Source organism: Xiphophorus hellerii, chromosome 3, assembly GCF_003331165.1.
Source record: "Xiphophorus hellerii strain 12219 chromosome 3, Xiphophorus_hellerii-4.1, whole genome shotgun sequence".
Taxonomy (NCBI): Eukaryota; Metazoa; Chordata; class Actinopteri; order Cyprinodontiformes; family Poeciliidae; genus Xiphophorus; species Xiphophorus hellerii.
Genome location: NC_045674.1, coordinates 16,184,864 through 16,206,413, shown reverse-complemented (window position 1 = coordinate 16,206,413; position 21,550 = coordinate 16,184,864). Strand labels below are relative to the sequence as shown.

The 21,550-nt window shown below is 36.7% G+C and overlaps 2 protein-coding genes across 3 annotated transcripts; one reads left to right on the top strand and one right to left on the bottom strand.

Annotated features, from left to right (window-relative positions):
- Positions 1-3,252: 3,252 nt before the first annotated feature.
- On the top strand, positions 3,253-14,970 carry rundc3b (RUN domain containing 3b). 2 transcript variants are annotated; one of them, XM_032559039.1, is made up of 11 exons: positions 3,256-3,476; positions 7,132-7,247; positions 8,548-8,681; positions 9,127-9,212; positions 9,294-9,383; positions 10,275-10,355; positions 11,792-11,966; positions 12,242-12,399; positions 13,309-13,455; positions 13,876-13,937; positions 14,010-14,970. In XM_032559039.1, the coding sequence occupies exons 1-11, from the start codon at positions 3,400-3,402 to the stop codon at positions 14,153-14,155; spliced, it is 1,272 nt and encodes a 423-aa protein (XP_032414930.1). In that variant the 5' UTR covers positions 3,256-3,399; the 3' UTR covers positions 14,156-14,970. The 2 variants fall into 2 exon arrangements, with proteins under 2 accessions (XP_032414929.1, XP_032414930.1); XM_032559038.1 differs by having other exon boundaries at positions 3,253-3,476; positions 13,876-14,970.
- On the bottom strand, positions 14,918-21,279 carry slc25a40 (solute carrier family 25 member 40). The gene is made up of 10 exons (XM_032559040.1): positions 21,092-21,279; positions 20,790-20,894; positions 19,567-19,626; positions 19,364-19,464; positions 19,143-19,210; positions 18,423-18,547; positions 17,718-18,001; positions 16,941-17,022; positions 15,727-15,807; positions 14,918-15,615 (listed from the first exon to the last, which is right to left on the bottom strand). Exons 2-10 carry the CDS (start codon positions 20,887-20,889, stop codon positions 15,482-15,484), a joined length of 1,035 nt encoding a protein of 344 aa, XP_032414931.1. The 5' UTR covers positions 20,890-20,894; positions 21,092-21,279; the 3' UTR covers positions 14,918-15,481.
- Between the last annotated feature and the right edge of the window lie 271 nt (positions 21,280-21,550).

The following is a 21,550-nucleotide window of genomic DNA, read 5'->3' as shown; positions in this document are numbered from 1 at the left end:
AGTTTTAGTATAATTATTTTGTTCTCTCAGACATTATCTGGTCATCCTGAACACATTCCTCCCTCTGTTACCAAAGTTCATGTCTCACCTGCTCCACTTGCCACTGATCACCTCCCCAGCTTTTAAAAGCCAGTTAGTTTTGTTTATTTCTCATCTGTGTTTCTATTTTTGATTAATTTCTTGTTTATTTGTGCTCAGTTTTGTTTTTTGTCTTTTATACTTGATTTACTCTGTATCAGTCTTTCCTCAATTGCTCATTTGTGTTTAGATCTGTCTTTTGTTAAATCTTGTGTATTTATTTATTTTATCATTTCTGTTTACTGTTAGAGTTTGTGTTAATCTTCCTCTGCTCTTCTCGTGCCATCACTCTTTCTCTCCCTCAGCCTGCCTGTTCCACTCTAAGCTGCATCCTGTTGCTAATCAGCCACTTGTTCTCTGTTATCAAACTCCTCAGTAATAAAGATCATCATTCTTTGTTGCTCACTGCTGATTTCTTTCGCTTCCTCGGTTCCCTGTCTTGTTACTCCTTCCATGTCTTTTGTTCCTTGTCTGTTCCTTGCTGGGATTCCTTAGTTATTTTAAGTTCCATTTTTATTATTTTCATTAAGCATTTCATCACCTAGTCGCTACCTCAACCTGGTTTGAATATTGGGTCCAATAATCACCAAAAACATGACAATCTTTCACTGGTGATGTTAGCAAGGTCAATTGTTGCACTAGATTTAAAAATACCTCTGGAACAAAACCAGTCAAATGTCAACCACATCTGATGTTTAATTACAAAATAAAAGCACGGCAACTTAGGGGGGAAAAATAAAAACGTCTTATTTTAGTAGGCTTTTATTTTGAAATTAAACATCAGATGTGGATGACATTTGCTGGTTTTGTTCTAGAGGTGTCCTTCTGCCACCCAGAAGTGACAGACGTCGCTGGAAACAAAGAGTTTTTCAGCATCGCTTAATGTCCCCAATTATTTCCGATACCTTATTTCTTTTTGCAGCTGCATAAATACAAAGTCTAAACTTGAAGCCGCTGGAAATCTACTTCAGTAGATCAAACATGAACGGGATGTGAGCTTTTACTCTGAAAGGAGCTCGTAAATTAGGTTGCCTAAGGTCTTGTGTCGTGGCGCAGGTGAAAATCAAGTGCGGTGTGGATTTACTGTCATTTTGGAAGAGGCGGCCAGTTTTACCGCAGTACAACACTAACATCACGTTGTTGTTGAGCTCATATGTCTATTTATTCAATACTGTAGCAGCAAAACGGGGTTTTAAATTGAAAATTTTGTTCACATATAGTTTTCAATAAAATTAATTAACCAGTTAAACATTTTAATCGAGTCCCAGCTCTAATTTTTTTTAAATAAAATCATGCCTGCTCCTTGTAAGTTATTGTTAGTGAACAACATGTGCCATTTTATGACACGTGATCACTACTTTGCTAGAGACAAAATGAATATATCCGAACCTTTAGCGTGTTTCTAATCCCAGTGGGCTACTGCATCCGGGCCAGTAAAATATCCAGACTTTGTAGTGGCTGTCATATTTTCCGCTCGCCTTCCGGTGTTCGTGCTTTAAATACCTGAGTTATTTTTACACTCTTACAGTGGAGTCATTTTTTAAATTGGAAACTTAAACTTAATATGTGGCTCCAATGTAACTTTGCTGTGTACACAAATATTTAAATTGCTTTATTATTAATACATCTTTGTGAATATTCCATGTTGTTTCAACAACAATTTGGCAAATTATCTGATCTGAAGGATCAGATCTTTTTTTTTTTTATACTATATAATCAAAAATAAAGAAAATATGTAACTAAAAATAACCTCTTTGTGTAAAAAAAAACGAGGAAAAGTGAAATGTTGACACTGGACACAATGTCACAGAAGACCCATTAGGGGGCGCCACGCATATGTACAATGCTTTATTGTGCTTATTTGTAAATTCAGCTTCTCACAAGACAGTATGTGAATGAAATAAATAATTCAGAGGGACATTAAAAAATTAACCGTACCGTCAAAAACTGAAAATATAAACTAATTTGGAACATATGTTTGAAAATTTGTCAGATTTATATTCCAACAGATTAAGTATTGTAATTTAGGCTGAAAACTCCCAGGGCAAAATATATAAACCAACACAATATACAACACAGCAGCTAAACTCTCACAACTACCAGTATAGTAGGGGACAGATCTTAAAGCTGCTTCTGTAACCAAAACTGACATCAAATGATCTAACAGGAAGTAATTTGCTGCACTTCAAAATCTCCCTCAACTTTTATTCCCTAATAAATTCTTTGGACATCATAATTAAATATCTATTGCTTACTAATCTTATCTGATCTCACCTTTGTTTACTGTGTTCCAGTATGTACCATAAAATTAATTTTTATAATTCTGGTTTCTGTAAATGTCACTCTTTACCCTTTAATGCCAAACAAAACATCTTTATTTATTTTGACAAAAAAGAAAGAAGACGTATCCGGGTAAAAAGCAGATGAATAAATAAGTAAACAAATTCTGACCTTTAGCCACTGGGTGAAGAAAAGTTTGGATAAGCAACAAATAAGTAGATACAGCAAAAATTAGTAAAAAAAAAAACAAAGCAAAACAACAACAACAAAACAACAACAAAGATAAAACCATGATTTTTTTTCTCAAATGTTTCTTACCATTGAGCCACAAGCGGTAAAAGACTCTCCTTAAATGTATGAATGAATGAATGAATGAATGAATAAATAAATAAATAAATAAATGTAAGTAGTATAATGATGATCTCCTGATAGACAAGTTGAACATGCTAAAATAGATAGCAAAATAAAAAGAGCAGACATGCTTGGTTGAGAATATGTTGTTCTATTTAAAGCCACTAGATGGCGCTCTAGGACTTTCTACAACATTTCAAAAATGCAGTTTAAGACAATCACAAATAAAAATGAATTGTACCAGTATACATTTTAAAAAATATATATTATTAAAATAAAAACATATTTGGTGTATATTACACATAAACAATGAACTAAATATCCGTATTCAACCAAGACTACTTAGCTTTGTCAACTTTTTAATAGTTTGTGTATTATTATTATTATTATTATTATTATTATTATTATTATTATTATTATTATTATTATTATTATTATTATTATTATTATGCGCTTTGTTTTAAAGAAGGAGCAGTAAAACATTTGGTAAATTTCAGACGCTATTATTTTGAAAGAGCCAACAGGAGGCGCTCTGCGCGTCTTTTCAGTGTTGTCCTCCTGCTCTCTCTTCTCCAGTGGAGCATCTTCGGCTCCCCCGCTCTGCTGTGACGAACACCGCTGGTCCTGCCCTCGTTCCGAGGCAGCAGAGCGGGTCACCGCACCGCCGCAAACGCCAGCCGGGGCCGGAGGATGGCGTCGCTCAGCCGCAAGCGGGGAGCGGGCAGGAGCTCCGTGGTGGAGAGGAAGAACCTGCTTACAGTCTGCAGGTAGAGGATTCTGTCCTACTGATTTCCTTTTATGATAAGGAGGATTAACTGCGTCTGCTGCTGGATTGTTGGCAGAGGATTTTTTTATTTTATTTTTTTTATTTTAGATCCAGTGGTTTGTTTTAATTGTACCAAGAATATTTGACTAAACAAAGCTCATGAGTCGCCTTCTGCTAAATGAGATCTGGTTAGATATGTAAAGAGGGGAGGTGGTGGTTTTGCCTGTGCTGCACAGCAGCTTAATGTCATCCAGTTTATCTCAGTCACACACCAACAGCCTCCTGAGTTCTTCATTAAACATTCATACACTCATATTTCTGTTGCGATATCTTCACATTCACTTCAGTGCCCGGCGAAAGCTGCAGTTTTACAGACCCAACACAAAGATTTTGGTCTTTTGTATTTAACTAGGTGAGCAATTCAGTTAGTGCAAAAGCTTATCTAAAAGCCAAATGCAACTTAAATAAAGAAATCTGCATTATAGTGTAAATGTTTAGTTGTATATGCTTACTTTTAAAAAGCCTCTCTCTGTTTGTAGACTGTAAGAAAGGCTGATGCTGAGGTGAGCAAACACTTGTCATCTGCTTGTGTTGCCTGCCTTCTTTGTCATTTACTGTTCAGAGTATTGATTTACGGCCCTTTGAGTCTTGCTGGCAGATGTCAGATACTGACTGGCAGTCCCCAGTGAATGTTTTTTGACAGTGAACACATCATAAAGGGAGGAGGAACGTGTGGGAGTGCACATCTTTTTCTGTTTTGGCAGTAGCTGTTCGTCAAACAAACCTGGTAATGTAGCAGAATGCTCCATGTTTAGACTGAAGTAGAAAATGAAAAGCAACCTTTCTTCAAGAATTTAGCATTAATGCAATTAAAACTGGCTGCTACTCACTGATGAGGCTGGTGTTTTGCCAAACTGTCCCTGCCTCCACGTTAGTCATCATTCATGCTGACTGGCCTGACTGGGGGAGTAAAAAGAGGAGAGAAAAATACAAAGTATTTTATAATGAACAAGACCTATTGGGAAAATAATTAGTAGGAATAAAAGATTTACTTTTGATTTGCTGATATCCAGCTGATAACTTGCGTTTAACACAATTGACCTAATTCTTTGTATTTATTTTGAATGTTTTAAATATGTTATTGTTTTTAAAGCTTTCTAACACCATGATCTATTTTTATGTAGTAAAAAACGTTAGTATTATTACTCCTTATCTATGCATCAGCTGACCAGTTTCTCCATGTTTAGAGGTAACTGTGGCTTGTTGCTCCTAATTTATTTTATCCATAAGAAATGTTAACTATTTCTTAATCTGTTCTGTTTATTTCATTTTTGAAGGTTCCCTTTTCACCTTAAAATGAATAAAAATAAGATCTCTGATTTTAGTGAATTGGAGTTTTACGGCGGCATAAAGTAAACGTTTAAGATATTAAATCTGAATTAGTTTTTTTTTTTCTTCAAATTGTCTGACATTGCTCAACTGCAACATCAGCAAATTAATGGATATGTATTGTGTTTTTGTCATTTATAAAGTTAAATGTTTGTATTGATGTTTAAGGATGTGTAAAGGAGCAACATTGTGACTGTAAGAGAGAAGACAAGGCATTACTGTAGATATGCAGCAGCAGCAGCTTTAATTAGAAATAAGACGTCAACTTTCCAAACTAGCTTTCTCTGGATGCTGTTTAATGATTTATACAAAAGTGTAATGTGCAGCAATTTAATTCAGATTGCCTTTCTGTGCTTTTCGTTTTGTTGCAGCAGCAAATAAAGGTTTCTAAGGTTAAAGATTGATTTAGTTTTCACCAGCCAGTCACAGCTGCCTGGTGAAAAGCTGCAGTGTTTACATTTTGGAGTCTCCCCCCAAAAAACATCTCATTCAAATAGTTTTTGTTACCTGTGCAATACAGGCAAGTGCATACATGTAGGCATATGGGATGAGCATGGCAGCTGGATAGAAAATAATATATATGTAATTTTTTGCCTTGGTAAAGGTGGAAATATTTGGTATATTTTGTCGAGGTTCATAAATCGTTGTGCACAAGTTGGCTTTTGAGTAAGTCTGTAGGTATTTGTAGTCCTGTTTGCAATTAAATTAAAAATAATCAGCCGCTTGTGCAACTGGACCAGATTTATGCTGTTCTTGATTTACATTTGAGGACCGTGCAGAATTATTTTGAGGGCCACAGATGGCCCCCTAGCCACACTTTGGACACCCCAGCAATACACATACAGAAACTAAACAGACGATACTTTGATTTGGTTCAAGTGAGAACAAAATCAGTACAGATTTTATGAAAAAGAAATGTATTAATTTGAATGTTGTACAGTTTGATACTCTGTCAGAACAGCATAAAAAACTAATAGATATTAAAAACAGCATTATGAAGAATTACAAAGATGCATGATACATAAATGAACAGATCTGAAATATATTTTTAAAAATACATATATTTAAAAATACAATAAAGAACTAGTAAATATTAAATAATATTAAATAAATACTTACATTGTCTTAACATCTGTGTGATACATATCTGGATTTTTCTCTTGGATGTTACTGGATTCCTTGTCAATTTATCAATCCAGTGCAGCTTTAATTTTTATTATTTAAATAACAAAGAGTTAACTTGCAGCCTTGTGGAAATTCCAATAAATGCTTTAACATGTTTCTTTGAGTAAACCTTTGCATCTCATTTAAGCACATTTTCAGCTTTTCATCTGGGATTTAAGTGATATGGTGATGGCTAGGATGACTGTGAGTTGACACAAAGCATAATTTCAATAAACGTGCCACATTGTAGGTCATATCTTTGCAGTTTTCTGATGTCGGGCTGCAGAGTCCCCTTCACAGTAGAGTGCAATGGTGAAACCTGAAAAGTGCTGTGTGTACCCTTACGGATTCAACGCTAGGCAGAACTTTGCTGAGCTCGTCAGATTTGTTGTTCTAATTAAAGCTGCAAAGTTTTCATTTAATGCACAGGATATAAAAATGACCCTCCTTCATCAGAAACAGGCAGATTGATACTTCCATGTTTCTAGCAAATGAATAGTTTTAGGTTTTTACAAACAGAAGAAGCAACATTAAACTGTGTTGTTTAATAAACTGCTAACTGATCTTGTCTTTGTAAATGTAAACAATCATTAAAGGTGAAATAATGGAATGATTTGTCGAATTACAAAAGCAGGTGTCGTTAAGGAGAGCTGGGCTTCGGGTAAATGCATTTGTAAAAAGATATTTTAAGGTTTCTGAAAGATTTATCTGGTGTTGCACTGGAAGCTCACGGTCCATCGTCATCCTGCTGCTAAGCAACGAGGCGGAGCAGCAAGAGGCAGAGCGAGATTTGAAGTTAGATTGTTTAGTGTCAAAGTTTGACAGGATTCACAGAGCACACATGTACACCCTGAAACGCATCGCAGCCCCGTGTGCCGACTTTCCTTCCTGAATAATTAGTTGAAATCAGATTAGATGGAGTCGCTTTGTGCTGCACGCTGGTTTCATCACAGAAGATTAATTAAAGCCTTGTTGCTGCTGCTGTGGACAGGCCTGGATATTATCTGCTTATAATCGATAAGAAAGGTTTGACGTGGAATGAAAATTTGTGGTTTTGAAGTCTTTAGTAACGTAATCTGGTGTCCATCTTTCTTTCTGTTCAGGTTTTCAGTGAAGACTCTTCTGGATCGCTCCTGTTTTGAAACCATTGACGACGCTTCCCCAGAGTTTGTTAACTTCGTGTCCATCCTGGAGCACATCCTCAGCCATCGGCTCAAAGGCACGTAAAGGTTATAACCAGTTATAGACACCAATATGACACTTGGTTTAAAGTGTTGCCTCATTACAGCCTCACAGATTTTTATGATAAATCAGCAGAAAGTAAACGCCCTCTGCAGTTTGCAACAATATAACTCGTAGCAAATATGTGGGAAAAGGTCTTTTGTTCAGAATTGAATGTTTTTAAATCACAGCGGAGTGATTTAATCACTCACTCAGCTGTGTGCTGTAGGAGACTAAACCTATTATTTAATTGAAAACCTGTGGCAATTCTTGAACTTTATTCTCAGATTCTTTCCATCCCATCTGGCTGAGCTTGAGCTGCTTTGGAAAGGAAAACAGGAAAACAATCCAGTCTCATGATTCACAAAGCTGCTACAGATTTGCCGCTCCAGCTTAAAAGCTGGTTCTGCAGTTTTGACTCAGAAGTGAAGATAGATAAATGTAGCACTTATCAAAAATATTGAAAATCACAAATCCTTCTCCTTTTTTTATGCATTACTTTGTATTGCATAATTACAATACAAAGTAATTGTATTGTAATGACTTATTATGTTGCCAATTTTAGAAAAGCTTCAATAGACATGAACACTTTTGCAAGGCTTTGTGACTCATCAAGATGATCTGACTTCCAAAATGTGAAATCTAAAATCAGTGTCAGGTTTAAATGATGATCTTTAAAATAAATGCCATGAAGATGTTAGTTTTTATTTTTTTATTTTACAGTCTTTTCCAACTACTAGAAACTTTAAAAAAAATTATAATTCATGCCAATTAGATACAGCCATTAACTCTTCTTTGTCATAATGTAATTTGTGTTGATCCCTTATAAGTCATTTAAGTATTTTTTGAATAAATTCCAGAAACTTTTTCAAAACTTATGTAATAATGTGATGAATCTTCTCTAGTCCTGGTCGTCGCTGTGCATTAATTTCATTGATACATGGGAGAGAGCACACATTCAAATAGGAAATTCAATCAAAAACAACAATTCAGCTGAAAACGATTGATATTCAATTAAGTTCAGTTATTTATAAATCACATCTTTATCATATGTCTTCTTTACAGTCCACTTCATATCCAGTTATGTAAAATCAAATTGAGTTCAAATTAAATCAGTCCAATTCATTCCTATGTGATCCAGCTTTTACTTAAAGACGACACAATTAACTGCTACAGTTTGCATTGTAGGTTAGTGTAATCTTATTTCTTAAATGGCTCATTCAAGCCAAACCAAACTATAGAAATTGTTTTCCAGTAAAAAACAACAACATCCCTGTGTTCCTGTATTTTCTGCTCAGGTCAGACGACGTGGTTTGGCTACGAGAGTCCTCGGAGTTTCTGGGATTACATAAAAGCGGCCTGCAGTAAAGTGCCTCATAACTGCATCCGAAGCATCGAGAGCATGGAAAATGTGCGATCATCAAGAGCGAAGGTGCAGCCCCCTCCATCATATAAAATGTTCCTATACTGCAGGGAGAGCTGGAGAAGAGCTGCAAGAGCATAAAACATGGATACTCAACACATACAGTATCAAAAATACATTTTATCTATTACAAAAATTTAAAAAGGCAGAATTTAGACCATTTGTGTATATAGAGAACATTGCTGTGACACAAAAATGTAGCATGCATGATTTTAGAAAGATATAGTTTGCCAAAATCCCTTCTTTTAAAAATGGATCTAATTAAGAAAGTAGGTGTCAGTTTAACCTCAATGCCAATCTAATTTTTATTTAACTACATAAAGCTTACCAGTAAACATCACAGACATTTTTCATTCTATTTTAACACATTTAATACAAACGTTTACTTCCTTTGACACATAAATGCATGTTTGGTTGTTTTTTAGGGTAACATTTCTTGTCTGTGTCTTTGCAGGGAAGGGCGTGGATGAGGGTTGTTCTGATGGAGAAACGACTGTCGGAGTACATCTCCTTTGCGCTGAAGGACTTCAAAACAACCAGGTCTTCAAACTCCAAAAACGTCTTAAATCTCTAAAATTCTGTGAGCCGAATTAATGCTGATGATCTGTGTGTTTGTGACAGGAGGTTTTTTGAGGAAGGTGCGATCATACTGAGAGAAGAGGCAGGGCTGTTGGCAGACACGCTCATTGGACTTAACACCATTGATTTCAGGTTCTTTTCATAATCTACTGTCTCAGATGTAGTGGTGAGACTTTCTCCCCTTCTGTTGTACTGATGCAATCATCTAGACAAGAAGAGATGGGACCATTTTAATTACTGCAATGCAAAAATACAAAACCTTACCAAGCAATTTTGCTCTAGCTTCTAGTGCAAGTATCTTAGTACATTTGAAATGAGACAAAACTAACTTACAAGTAACTTCGTTCAAGCTATAAGAGCTTGTTTTAAGTCAATAATTCCTTATTATTGACTAAAAGAGATACTAGTTCTATTGGCAGATTATTTCACTTATAACAACGCATTTTTCCCACGTTATAAGTTTGGTCTTATTTCAAATGTTCAAAGATATTTACAACTAGAAACTAGACAGAAAAAAGTTGGTACGATTTTGTATTTTTGCAGCGTGCTTACTCAAAAAATTTGACAAATCTTAAAACTTATACTTAACTTAACTTAAACAACATCACAGATGGCACAGTAAATAAAATGTGCAAACTTTCACTGGGTTGTTCCAAGTTTTTTTTGGGAAATGTGGCTTCATTCAGCAGATTTATTGCTGAGACGCATTAGATAAAAATAAAAAAAATTTAAACCAAAGACTAATTTCAATACCTTTTTTGCAAAGTATAGATGTAGTAATGTTAAAACTTTTACTAAAAAACAACTAAGAATATAAAAAATGATAAGAATGCTATTAATTCAAGTAATTAACCTAATTGGCTAAAGTATTAAAATTTTCCTGGAAGGAGCAGCTCAGGTGACAGATGCATGGACGTCTTTTAAGACCCCAAAGGTTTGAGTACCTTGTAAAAATGCTGATTAGAAGTGGTAAATGAAGAATAATCTGTGCTTTGATTTTCAATCTTAATTTCTCTTTTTTAGTTTCTGTCTTAAAGGGGAGGGTCTGGACGACAGCTGTCCTGCAGTCATCGACTACACGCCTTACCTGAAGTTCACACAGAGGTAAATCCAAAGAAATGATTCGCATCAAACTGGTGTGACACTCTTAGGGCCGCAAATCAATGTCAAAGAAAAAATGACAGAAAAAAATAGATATTTTTGCAGAAATAAACATTAAATATAGTAGGTAAACTACAATACATTTACTGCTACCTTTGCTTGCAATACTTTGGTTTCACAAAGTCAAGATTTACTATTTACAAATTCCTTTATACTTAAAAAGTTAAGTATAATGTTACGGTCCGACCAGTAAGGCGCAAGGATAAAGGCATATATAAAAAAAAGATTTTCTATTTATTTTTCAAAAAAATTTTAAAAAAAGGCTTTCAACAACAAATCTCAAAAATGTAATAAAATGGGCCCAATAGAAATCATCAACTAAGACATACCTAACTGAGGATAACAAACCAAAACTGACCTCACAATAACACACAGGGGAATTTATACACAAAGGTTAGAGAAGACAAAGACAAACAATGCATAAACATAAACAACTAATTCAGACCAACACATTTCGACTGCAACACAACTGTAAAAATAAAACAACCTAACACCAAAAATGTTTTAGCAGTTATGCTGTTAGTAGAGAGAGGCAGTTTCTTCAACATCAAGTCCCCTGCTTCCAGCAGCCTGATGGTTTGTTCCACTTCCTGGTTTGCCTTCCAACCAGTCCTCTCCCCCAGCCAGTCCTTCAAACTCAGCAAAACAAAATAGTTAAATAAATAGTCAAATAAACATAAGGTGTTTACTAAATGTGTGCACCCATAACAGTAAACAACCTAATGCAGTAACCACCACAAAAAGAGTGAAATTATAAATATGTTGTGTAAAAAATCTAAATATATTATGTGAAAACATTTAAATAAATACTAACCCTGGGGAAAAGATGGAGGAACCTCCACAGAAAACTTAAAAACGATAATTCAATAACGATTTATGTCGCAATAGACACCAATATCTAATATATAGTATATTCACTGAACACCGAACCAGAACCGCACAGCATTCTGAATCGCTAATATATGTTTTTCAGCAATATTTAGGTGGCAATAACTATAAAAAATTTTTTTCCTCAGAGAAATAATATGCTGAAATTAAAGGCATTTTTTCAGTGTTATTAAAAACAGTCTTCATAAAGAGTTTTGCACATAATGAACACAAAGTGCTAATAATTGTGGACGATTTTACTGTAAAGCATAAACACAACAAATTGTGATGCACTTAAATTGTGGTTAAATAATAATAATAAAAAAATTGCTCACAAATTTTAAGAAATAAGATAAATTATATCTCATCCAGCCTCCTACTTCTACTCACATAAATTCATTTAAAAACACAAGAACTTTGCCTGCTGTCAGAATGTGAGATTAAATGTCACAAAAGGTCAGACGTGTGTCAGTTTGGCTGCATACTGTTATGTGGTTTGGTTCCCTGTGCAGCGCAGATAGCATCAGCAGCGATGAGGAGGAGATGAGGACTCTGGGAAGCAGCGGCAGCGAGAGCAGCACCCCTGACAAAACGGCCACCGCCGCATCAATCTTCACCGAGCAGAGCAACTTGGTCAGCAAGTGCAAACGCTTTGAGCAGAAGTATCGCATGGCCCTGGAGCAGAAGGTGTGTTGTTTTCTGTTGCTTTGTGTTGGGTGACGTTATATGAGACAGCGAGACATTTTCATGATAAGTAGCCGCCTGGCTTTTTGAAATGCCAAGAAGGAAACAACAGATGACTGTTCCTGCTCAATCTAAAAATGTGCTTTTTTTTTCTGCTATGTTTTGTTTATGTTTGGTGAAAACAAACGTTTCAGATATGCATTAACACAGCAGTGCCTTCATGAGAGTAAACAAACATGTCTGTGTTGTGTGTGACTGTGTGTGTTTGCTCGCCTCAGGGTTACCTGGAAGAGTTGGTCCGTCTGCGGGAAGCTCAGCTGTCGGAGGCCGTTTCTCATAACAAAGCCCTTCAGCAGAGCCTAGCAGACACACACCTCTCACACACACTGGAGAAACAACAGCTTGAGTATATCATAGTGGAACTGCAGAACCAACTGTGAGTCTTGTTTAGAGGGCGTTTGTGTCTGTCGGTGTGTGTACGCATGGCTGCGAGCTTTGAGGCGAATCTTACTGCAAACTTGACATTTAGAGCAGCAAGAACCCTGGGGGCTGCAGGGGTTTGTTATGTCTCAGGATGCATTTTTCACATGGTGAGAAATAGTGTTTATGAGCAAAACTAAACTACAGCATCTTGCAACAGTCTTCCTAACCTCTAGATGATTTCTATATTTTATAATGCCTGTGATTTTTATTTGATAAACCGACGCAATTTAGTAAATTGAATGTTTTTTTTATTCTAATCTATTTTTATTTTATTATCCCACAATGGGGAGAATAACTGTGACAGACACTAACAGAAAATAGACTCACACAAAGATAAGACATAAAATATATATCAAAACAGAATACCGTTGCTGTTTTTGTTTGTTAGAAATGCCTGGCTGCAAAACAAATGTTCCCCAACAAAAATACCGAACTGAAATTTCAACATAAATACCATATAGTTATAAAAAAATACTCCAGTCCAGAGGAATGTGCATTTAAAGAATTACAAAATGTGCACATCTATTTTAGCAATAAAAAATAGACTATTTACAATCAGCGACAATAAAAGTTGTATAAAGTAAAGTCGTACAGATACCATCATGGGTTTAAACACTGAGTTTCTTGGGAGCAGAGACGGTTATAGCAGCTCCAGTTGTACTTTATTTTCCTGCTGGTAGGTGAACCTTTAAACCAGTTTCACGTCTTTTGCAGCTTCTAACACTGGGCTATGTGAACTAGACATGTTGGAGCAGAGCGACCCCTAGAAGAAACAGGACTCCTGCTCGACTAGTTTACAGTTTACTTTGGTAATTAAATAATAATAATAATAATGCTGGCTTTGTCATTTTCTGGATTTCAGGACTGTGCTGAAAAACAATGACTTGCGTTCCAGACAGGAATTAACAGCCCATCTGACCAATCAGTGGCCGTCTCCAGATGCCTTGGATGCCAATGCCGTTGCCTTGGATACACTGCTGTACAGGAAAAGCACCGGGGAGTGGGAAGAGTACGTAATTTGTTTTTGATTGTTCAGTTTCTCCAATTCATTTCACTCAACATGCTCTGATTGTCACTGATTTCCATATCGCATTTCGCTTCTTTAAATGTTTACCGTGGTTTTATTTTATCTGTGATTCAAAAACCATAAAAAACCTTTTAGATACAGCTGTCCAACAACTCAAGAGAGAATGCATCAAAGTCCAGCCTTAAGGTGGCAGATACATGAAAGTTCCTGCAAAGTCAAAGACTTGCTTTAAGTTTGATACTGTTTGTAACTTTATCAGTTACTGAATTTTAAGAAAACTTTCCTGTAAGAATTGTGGAATTAAGTAAATACAAGTAATTTATGTAATCCTATCTGAGCGGAAACAGGAAAGGTTGAGTCTGATTTAATGCTACACACGGTTTCTTTTTCATTCTGGTGCAGGAAGAGTTTCCAGAGTCTGGAGCAGCTGTCTGCAGGCATGAGCCTCACATCAAACACACAAGGCAGGTCTCCTCTTATAAACAGAAGTACCTTTCTCCGTCTCTTGCGCACTGAATGTGCACTTTGTTCTTCAGGTAAAGAGGAAACTCCGTCTCTCAGAGGCCTCTGTGGCTCCCTGACCTCAGTAGCCAGCTATAAATCTCTGGCCAGCCTGAGGTCCAGTGAGTGTTTGGCCAGTCCAGCGACAGAGATCAGCAGTCCAGGTGTCACTCCGTCATAGGAGACGAGACGTCCAAACAGCTTCGTCAGTTCAAGAATTCAAAGGAGTCAGGAACTTTCCTCTTACTGGTGATGCTGATTTTTCCGTTCTTTAACTCTGAATGAGGAGCTGGTGTAGCTCAGCGACTCCAACGACTGAAAACTGTCACAACTGATGTAACTTCATCAACACGAATCCAGATTAGTTTGCTTCTCATCTGTGTGGCGTAATTTCTCTCCTACTTTGGAATTGTGTCGATTTTAGAGCTGCTGTACGAATTCTCGTCTCATATTTCACTGTTGCAAAGATGACTTTGAAAGATTGTGCTAAAAATACTGACTGTAGATCAGATCAGTTGCTACTTTCCTGCAGACAGAATGAAGCAATGCTATATTCTGTTCTAATATAGAATGGTACTGGGGGTTAAACCACTGGTGTGTTTAATTTAAGATGTAAATGTTTGTCTTTGTTTTGCCGCCAGTGTCAGTGTTGTGCATTTTGCAACGTCACAGGATTTTGTTCTCAGGTAATCATCCTCTTTAAATACTACGGTGCAGTATTTCAATTTAATAGTTATCTACTGGCAAGTTGATATAATTTATTTTTTGATGTTTGCATTGACTTACATTAAAAAAAAACAACATTTCCTGCTTTAGGACATCAGCATAAAGTAATATGGATACATGGTCACTAGCTGTTCACCTCAGCACTTGAATACGGTTTTTGCCTTCAGCTTATTCCAGCAGACATTTGTACAGACGTTAACTGGATATTCTACTGAACTTATTTGCATTTTTTTTTTAGATTTTATTTTAAATAAACACAACTTGCTTTCAGACACGTGTGTTGATGTCCACAGAAACAAGTGGAGTGGGAAATGGAGGAAATAAAATCAGAACATCAGAGAAATCACATTTTCATAAAGTTCTTCTGGCTCCCGGTCATCCCTCTACTTTGACACAGTTTGGTCAACATGGCTCTTGGGTGAGAAGCAGCAGATTAAAGCTATCTTCAGGCACAGTGCACATGATTCCAGAGGAACGTCACATATCTGAGGATTCAGTACAAACCAAACTCTGGCTGCCATCTGCTGGCTGTCACATACATCCGACATGTAAGCTCAACTTTACTGTTACATGGAAAAACAACTTCTCATAGCCTAAATCACAAAATAAATTATAAATACTTTAAGGTATTTAATATACATTTATCTATATATGGGAAGGCTTAAATAATTAGCTTCACTCCTATTTCTGCTGCTGTGTTTAGGATTAGAACAAAATGATATTTTTCTTATGTGTAATCTAGCTGTAGCCGTGGTGATGGTTGCTTCATGGGGAGGACCAATCACGTGTTTGTGGAGTGGAGTTGCGGAAGTATCCTCTCCTGGTTGTGTTTGCGGAAAAAGGCTTTTCCAAACTCATAGGAGCTGATCATGATGGCACAGGCTGGAGCCACTTTGATCAGCCTGGGGAAGAAACCTGACAGAGAAAATACTCGTTAAGAGCTCACACACACACACACGTACAGCTTTATATCATATTGCTCATTTAGACAGACTGGTGACAGATACACATTAGATAAGTACACACCTGCAAAAAGCCCACGAAAGCCATCGTGTGCAACAATCTTCTTCATGATGCTGAAAGTGGAGGAGGAAACCGGACCTGACACTGAGGGAACAGGAAGCAACCAGCTTCAGTGCCAGTGAGAGGTTTATATTCAATCATCGTGTTAAAGAGGCAGTACTGTGTGCCATTTTAAAGCACAATCCAGTAACTATGTTACATTCAGTTGTTATAAAATACTATATATATCAAATTGACTTTTAACTGAACACCTTGAAATTGAGCTTCTGTCTCTTTAAGAAGCTCCTGCTTTTTCTGACACTATGCCTTTAGCGCGTCATCGCAACATTTCTCCATTAACCCTTTAACTATGTTTTTAACAATGTTACACTGAGAGGCAGCTCCTATAATGAACTGAGTAAATGCAGTTGGGCCAGGTGTTTGCTAATTGCTGCTGCTGTTAATCTGGAGGAACGGAGTGGGAGGGCTGCTCTGTGAGGCGGACGCATGAAAACTGCAGCTCTGAAGAGGAGCTTCGTGAGAGCAAGCGTTCAGGCAAACATGCAGTAAAGAATCAAAGCAACACTCCAGGCAAGTTTTTGATATAAAGCTCAAAATAGTGGCTTGTACATGTTACTGGCCCTTTAATTTCAGACTTTAAAGAGTGCTTCTTCAACTTGAATCCAATGTACCATGTCCTTATAGACAATCTACTATGGTTTTCCTTTTCGAAAAAACAAAAACAACAATTTCTCTTTCCTTAAGCTGATGTGGTTTACAAACAAAGCGAATGACTTGAATTTGCTATGATTTTGTGTTTTTGTTGTAGGTATCGTTGAATCTCTTGTGCCTTTAGAGAAACAAAACAACTCAGATAGTAAACGGCCCAACAGGACCAGTTTATGAGTTTGCATTGAATACAAGACAGAGAGCTTGGCAGAGGATGGTTTAAAGAAGATGAACTCAAGCAATCACTCAATGAGAAAGTCACACAATGATGCTCAGTTTCATCCCAACCTATTCAGACTTTGACTTTTGACCCTGACAACCGTCACATGTTAACGACCTGCCGTCTAAGTGTTAAAGTATGCCGCTCATGTGACATTTTAAAAAATGTGTATAAGCCAGTTAGAGCACATGAAACTCCCCCACATCTTTAATCTAATCCCTGATCACTAAAAGCATTAACAATGTTTACAGACATCACGTAATTAATCAATAAATAATGTCATCATTACAATTTTTAGCTTGCAGCTCCCCAAGCTCGACCTGCCGTCTTGTTTTGACCACATCGAAGGGTAAGGTGACGATAGCTGCAATCTGAAAAGCAAACACGAATTAGTAGGCCAGTTGCAATAAGCAATAAATAAATTAATCGCATGATAAATTAAACTGAGCTCAATAATTTCCATTTCCATGGTTTGTATTTTTTCTTTGCTCTCTTTCTACCAAACATTGGATGACAAAAGTCAAAAAGATTTCATAATTCATTTTATTTTACAATAGATACAGTAGTATCTATTGTAAATAAACACAATAGATACAGTAGTATCTATTGCGTTTTTTATTTTGGGTATTTAAATTGTTTTCCAGTCGCAGTGTTAAATGTTCATTAGAATTTAAAGCTTATTGTGGATCTTTGAGAAAGTGTTCTTGCATTGCATTATTATGTCATTACCATTACTTTACTTGGAAATGGCCTCAAAACAACAATATTTAGACATTTTCCATGCAGTTGTGTGTTTTTCCATGTGAGGAAGGGGTGGGTAAATGTTTTTATTTTGTGGGTTTATTTTATTCATCTGTACAGAACTTTGAGCTGATTTTAGTAGGAAGGGTGGTTAATAAAGAAACCCGATTATCGTCTGTCGCAATAACTTCTGGAATAATTTATCATCCAGCAACATCTGTGATTGTGACAGACCTAAAAATTAACAAATAATTTAGTTAAAACAATAAGTCATCCAATTCTGCATCCAGATGGTGGATCCTGAAGGAGGAGGGGAGGTACTTACAGACCCGGACCCGGCTCCAGATATGAAGGTGATGGTGAACGTGGGCTCTCTGGTGTTATACCACTGGCACAGCCAGTTCTTGCCCCGCTCATAGTTGTACCAGTACATGGCAGAGAAGGGGACGTCTCGGAGCAGGGTGGGCCCCAAACCCCTCCACAGAGACCACCAGCCTTCTGCCTGCACTGCAGAGCGGATCAGGCTGGTCAGCTCGCCGTACGACTGTTTCTGAGACTGCAGCTTGGTGCGGATCAGCTCCAGGGGGCTGATTACGGTCGCTGAACCCACTGAAACAAAGAGGAGCCACAGCTGGAATCACAGGGAAAGACCCGGAGTAACAATGGTATCAGAAAGGAAGCTTGCTTCAAGAAACATTTTGGTTAAAAACAGATCAGGTTTATCATGATTGAATTACAAACAGTTCTTTAATTCTGCTTGTAATAACCACCCAGAGGCGTTCTTAGACTGAGAGACAGCGGATCAGGGCAGAGAAACCTCTCACTTTCTCGTAATGAAATCAGTGTGGGATCAGATTCATCAAGCTGGTGTTTAAAGGGCAAAACTTCGCCCTCAGACACTATTCAGGAAATTAATTTCTAACCATTAATAAAATCACTGATTAATTCAGCTGAAACTAGCACCTCCATCAGACTAAGATAAGAAAAATCTTCCTTGATCAGAGTAAAATGATGAGCGGCAGAGTTTCACCTCTAGCGATGGCTCCTGCTAACAGCGGAGCCTCCTGGGATCGCTCTCCCATCCTCGCCCTCAGCGCCGCACACAGCTGATCGTAACACGTGAAGTAGATCACTGTGGCTGGGACCGCCATCACACTGGAACCACAAGGAAACACGGGGAATTTTGTAGTAGGCATGACCCATTTTTACAAACACTGAGAGTGATTTCCATTAAATATTAATGAAATTATTCATTAAATGTAAAATAAATGAACACTGATAGACCAGCATCGCTCAACGACTGCCATTAAGGGTTTAGACTATTTGGACATGAATACTGCAAATAATAGAGACGGGAAGAAGTTAACAAACGAATGAACAAATATCAGAAGTAAACACGTGGATGAAAAACCAATTAAATGTATGGAAAACATGATGGATGGAAGGAGAAACAGAAGAATGAATAAATGAATCCACATATCGGTGAAAAAGCAAATCAATATAGGACAGCTCTATATACAGGTGGATGAGAGAATGAATAAAATATATGATGAATGGATGCAACTGTTAGATAAGAAAGAGAAAACTGAAATGTTCTAGTTATTACATATTCTGCTTACTTTTTCCATACATATCGAGACCTGAAAAAGACTTACATTTTACACTTTTTCAGACTTTGCATTGAATCCCTGTGTGTTGTGCAGTCAAAGTGTAACATAGATATAAAACACAGAGGAAACTTTAAACTCACAGTGTTGGAGGCAGGCCGCTCCATAAGGCTGTGATTCCCTCACAGCACACTATCTTATAGAAGGCGTCCTGCAGAGATGCAGAGTGGGAAGTTTAAACCCATTAGGGATATTTTTTTTTACCATTTACACAGAAACAGGGCATTTATTAAAACTTAGAGCTAACATAGAGCTCTAAACACTGACACTATTTACTGCAACCAGTGCGAGTGTGAAACCTTACGAAGGTGCCTTTGAATTGGCCGGCGGCTTTGTACCAGCCCCTTCCATTTTCACACACACATATGTGGTCCATGAGTCCATTACAGTAGACAAAATATTTGCCTGTAAAATTATATTAAAAATGTTGAATTTTAGCAAGTATGGTAAAAAAATGCAATATTCCCAAATGTGAAACAAATGTAAAATATTTTTTATAATTTGTACCTTTGCCCAAGGGATTGTTCTGAGCTTGCAGTCTGGTTTTTACAACATCTAAAGGTGTGACTGAAAAAAAGGAGATCAGGATTTACCGTTTTACCATAAACAGGTTTTACTAAAACAAATGTCTCTCTATGCTAAATCTATAAAAATTTATAAAACAAAATTTTTACATTAAAAATGATCTGTCAGCATAATATTTTGCAATCTGATTCCTTTAAAATGCCATAATCTTTTATAGAATATTTTAGCTATTTATTAATGTCGACGTTGGTAGAAATTAACAGTAGTTTTTCTAAATAAAACCTCAAGTGGAAAATAATACATGGCATATGATTTCATGCTAAGGTATGTTTCATAAATACCAAGATAAAATGCAGCAATAATGTTCATGGTCAACTAAGTTGTACCTTACAGCTTCCAGAGGATTTAAGAGGATAAGCAGCAGCCAGGTGCTGCTTATGCGATCACACTGATTAACTAATCATTAGTAGGTGTGAGCTCCTCCATGAAAGCAGAAGTTTTAGAAGTTTGCTTGTAGGGATCATTAAGGTGGGTTTAGGGATTACAGGTTGTTAACTTCACTCTAATTTTAGGACTTGGTAAGGCACAGACATTAGATCCAGTCCATTTTTATGTCAGCATATTTTATTGTTGTTCAGTGAACAACATATTGTTCAGTGAACAACATATTGTTCAGTGTGTTCTCAAAATAAGGAAAGTCAACAGGACAAAATGTGAGGCCCAGTACAGTATTTAATGGCCTTTATAAATAGAGAAAAAGAAAAGATTACAAGCATTTTCTTAATTTTAATGATTATAGCCACTGAAGATTAAAAATTCAGTTTCTCTATTAATGTGACATTACACATGACAAACGAAAATAGGCTTTCAATACAGAAATGATGGCTTACTGAGAAATATGGCTTGTACCTTACAATTTATGCACTCAATAGGTGGGATTCCTTCTGCATGAACTGCTGAATCGATGCATCACGGAGGTGATCGGCTTGTTTAATCGTCAGAAATCATTACGTAAAAAATGAGTCTCCTAATATTTACTTTTGTTAAACTAGCTGCAACGACTCTTCAAAATAAATAATCGATCACCTTTGAAAGGTAAACGGTTGAAATGAATTATCTTGTTTAATTTGTTGAGACTGACCACAGTTTACAGAAGAATTAGGATGATGATGATAGCTCTTGAGTTTGATGTTATGATTTCTCACCGAGCAGAGATGTAAGTAGGGCTCCGGAACAGGAAGAAATCATCTGCTGGACTGGAGTAATGCCATTGAGGGCAGGAGAACCTGGAGTTTGACCATTCATGTCGACTTTGGGAAAAGAAAAATTACATAATACGTATTCCTATACATCAATTACCTAAAATGTCCGCCATGGCTTGCTATAAGAAATGCAGTAATGCGACTTAGTTACTATGTTATGAAATAATTATATCTCAGATGTTACTGTAGCAAGACGAGGACTGTGGCTAACCATGCTTAGCCTATTAGCTCTATTAATCACTTACCTGTTAAAATACAAGAGCACCACTGATGTATTCTATGAGATCAATCATCGTGGTAACTTTCAGGATTTTTAATCCCCAAAAACAGGGGAGTAGCTCCTGTCCTAAAGGTTGTAATAGAAACACAGCTGAAACACGTGTGTACTTTCAGGGAGTCATAACCCAACTAGCATGTCTGTTTACACCTCTAACGTAACAAGATGACATAACGAAGCGGTCCAGTTCAGCACATTCTATAATTTTCTTATTTACTATTTATCAAGTTTTTAAAAATAGTACAAATAACCAATCGAGTTTAATTCAAAAAGAAAACAAAACTGTGATTTTACAGTTATTAAAATTCCAGCGCTTTAATTTGTATGTTATGTATCTGTAAGGAAACGTCCACTTCAAGCATCAGGCTTGAGTTTACCTAAACTCCGGGTTGCCAAATTTGCAGAGTTTCGATTAGAGGATACCGCA

What these genes read in the sequence shown, in the direction of transcription:
- rundc3b (XM_032559038.1), top strand. Translation starts at nt 3,400, where the DNA reads ATGGCGTCGCTCAGCCGCAAGCGGGGAGCGGGCAGGAGCTCCGTGGTG. An exon ending in AAGGACTTCAAAACAACCAG is followed by an intron (nt 9,213 to 9,293) that starts GTCTTCAAACTC and finishes TGTTTGTGACAG; the next exon opens with GAGGTTTTTTGAGGAAGGTG. An exon ending in CTTAACACCATTGATTTCAG is followed by an intron (nt 9,384 to 10,274) that starts GTTCTTTTCATA and finishes TCTCTTTTTTAG; the next exon opens with TTTCTGTCTTAAAGGGGAGG.
- slc25a40 (XM_032559040.1), bottom strand. Translation starts at nt 20,889, where the DNA reads ATGAATGGTCAAACTCCAGGTTCTCCTGCCCTCAATGGCATTACTCCA. An exon ending in GGAGCTGCAAGCTAAAAATT is followed by an intron (nt 15,808 to 16,940) that starts GTAATGATGACA and finishes CTGTTCCCTCAG; the next exon opens with TGTCAGGTCCGGTTTCCTCC. An exon ending in CTTTCGTGGGCTTTTTGCAG is followed by an intron (nt 15,616 to 15,726) that starts GTGTGTACTTAT and finishes TTTCTCTGTCAG; the next exon opens with GTTTCTTCCCCAGGCTGATC.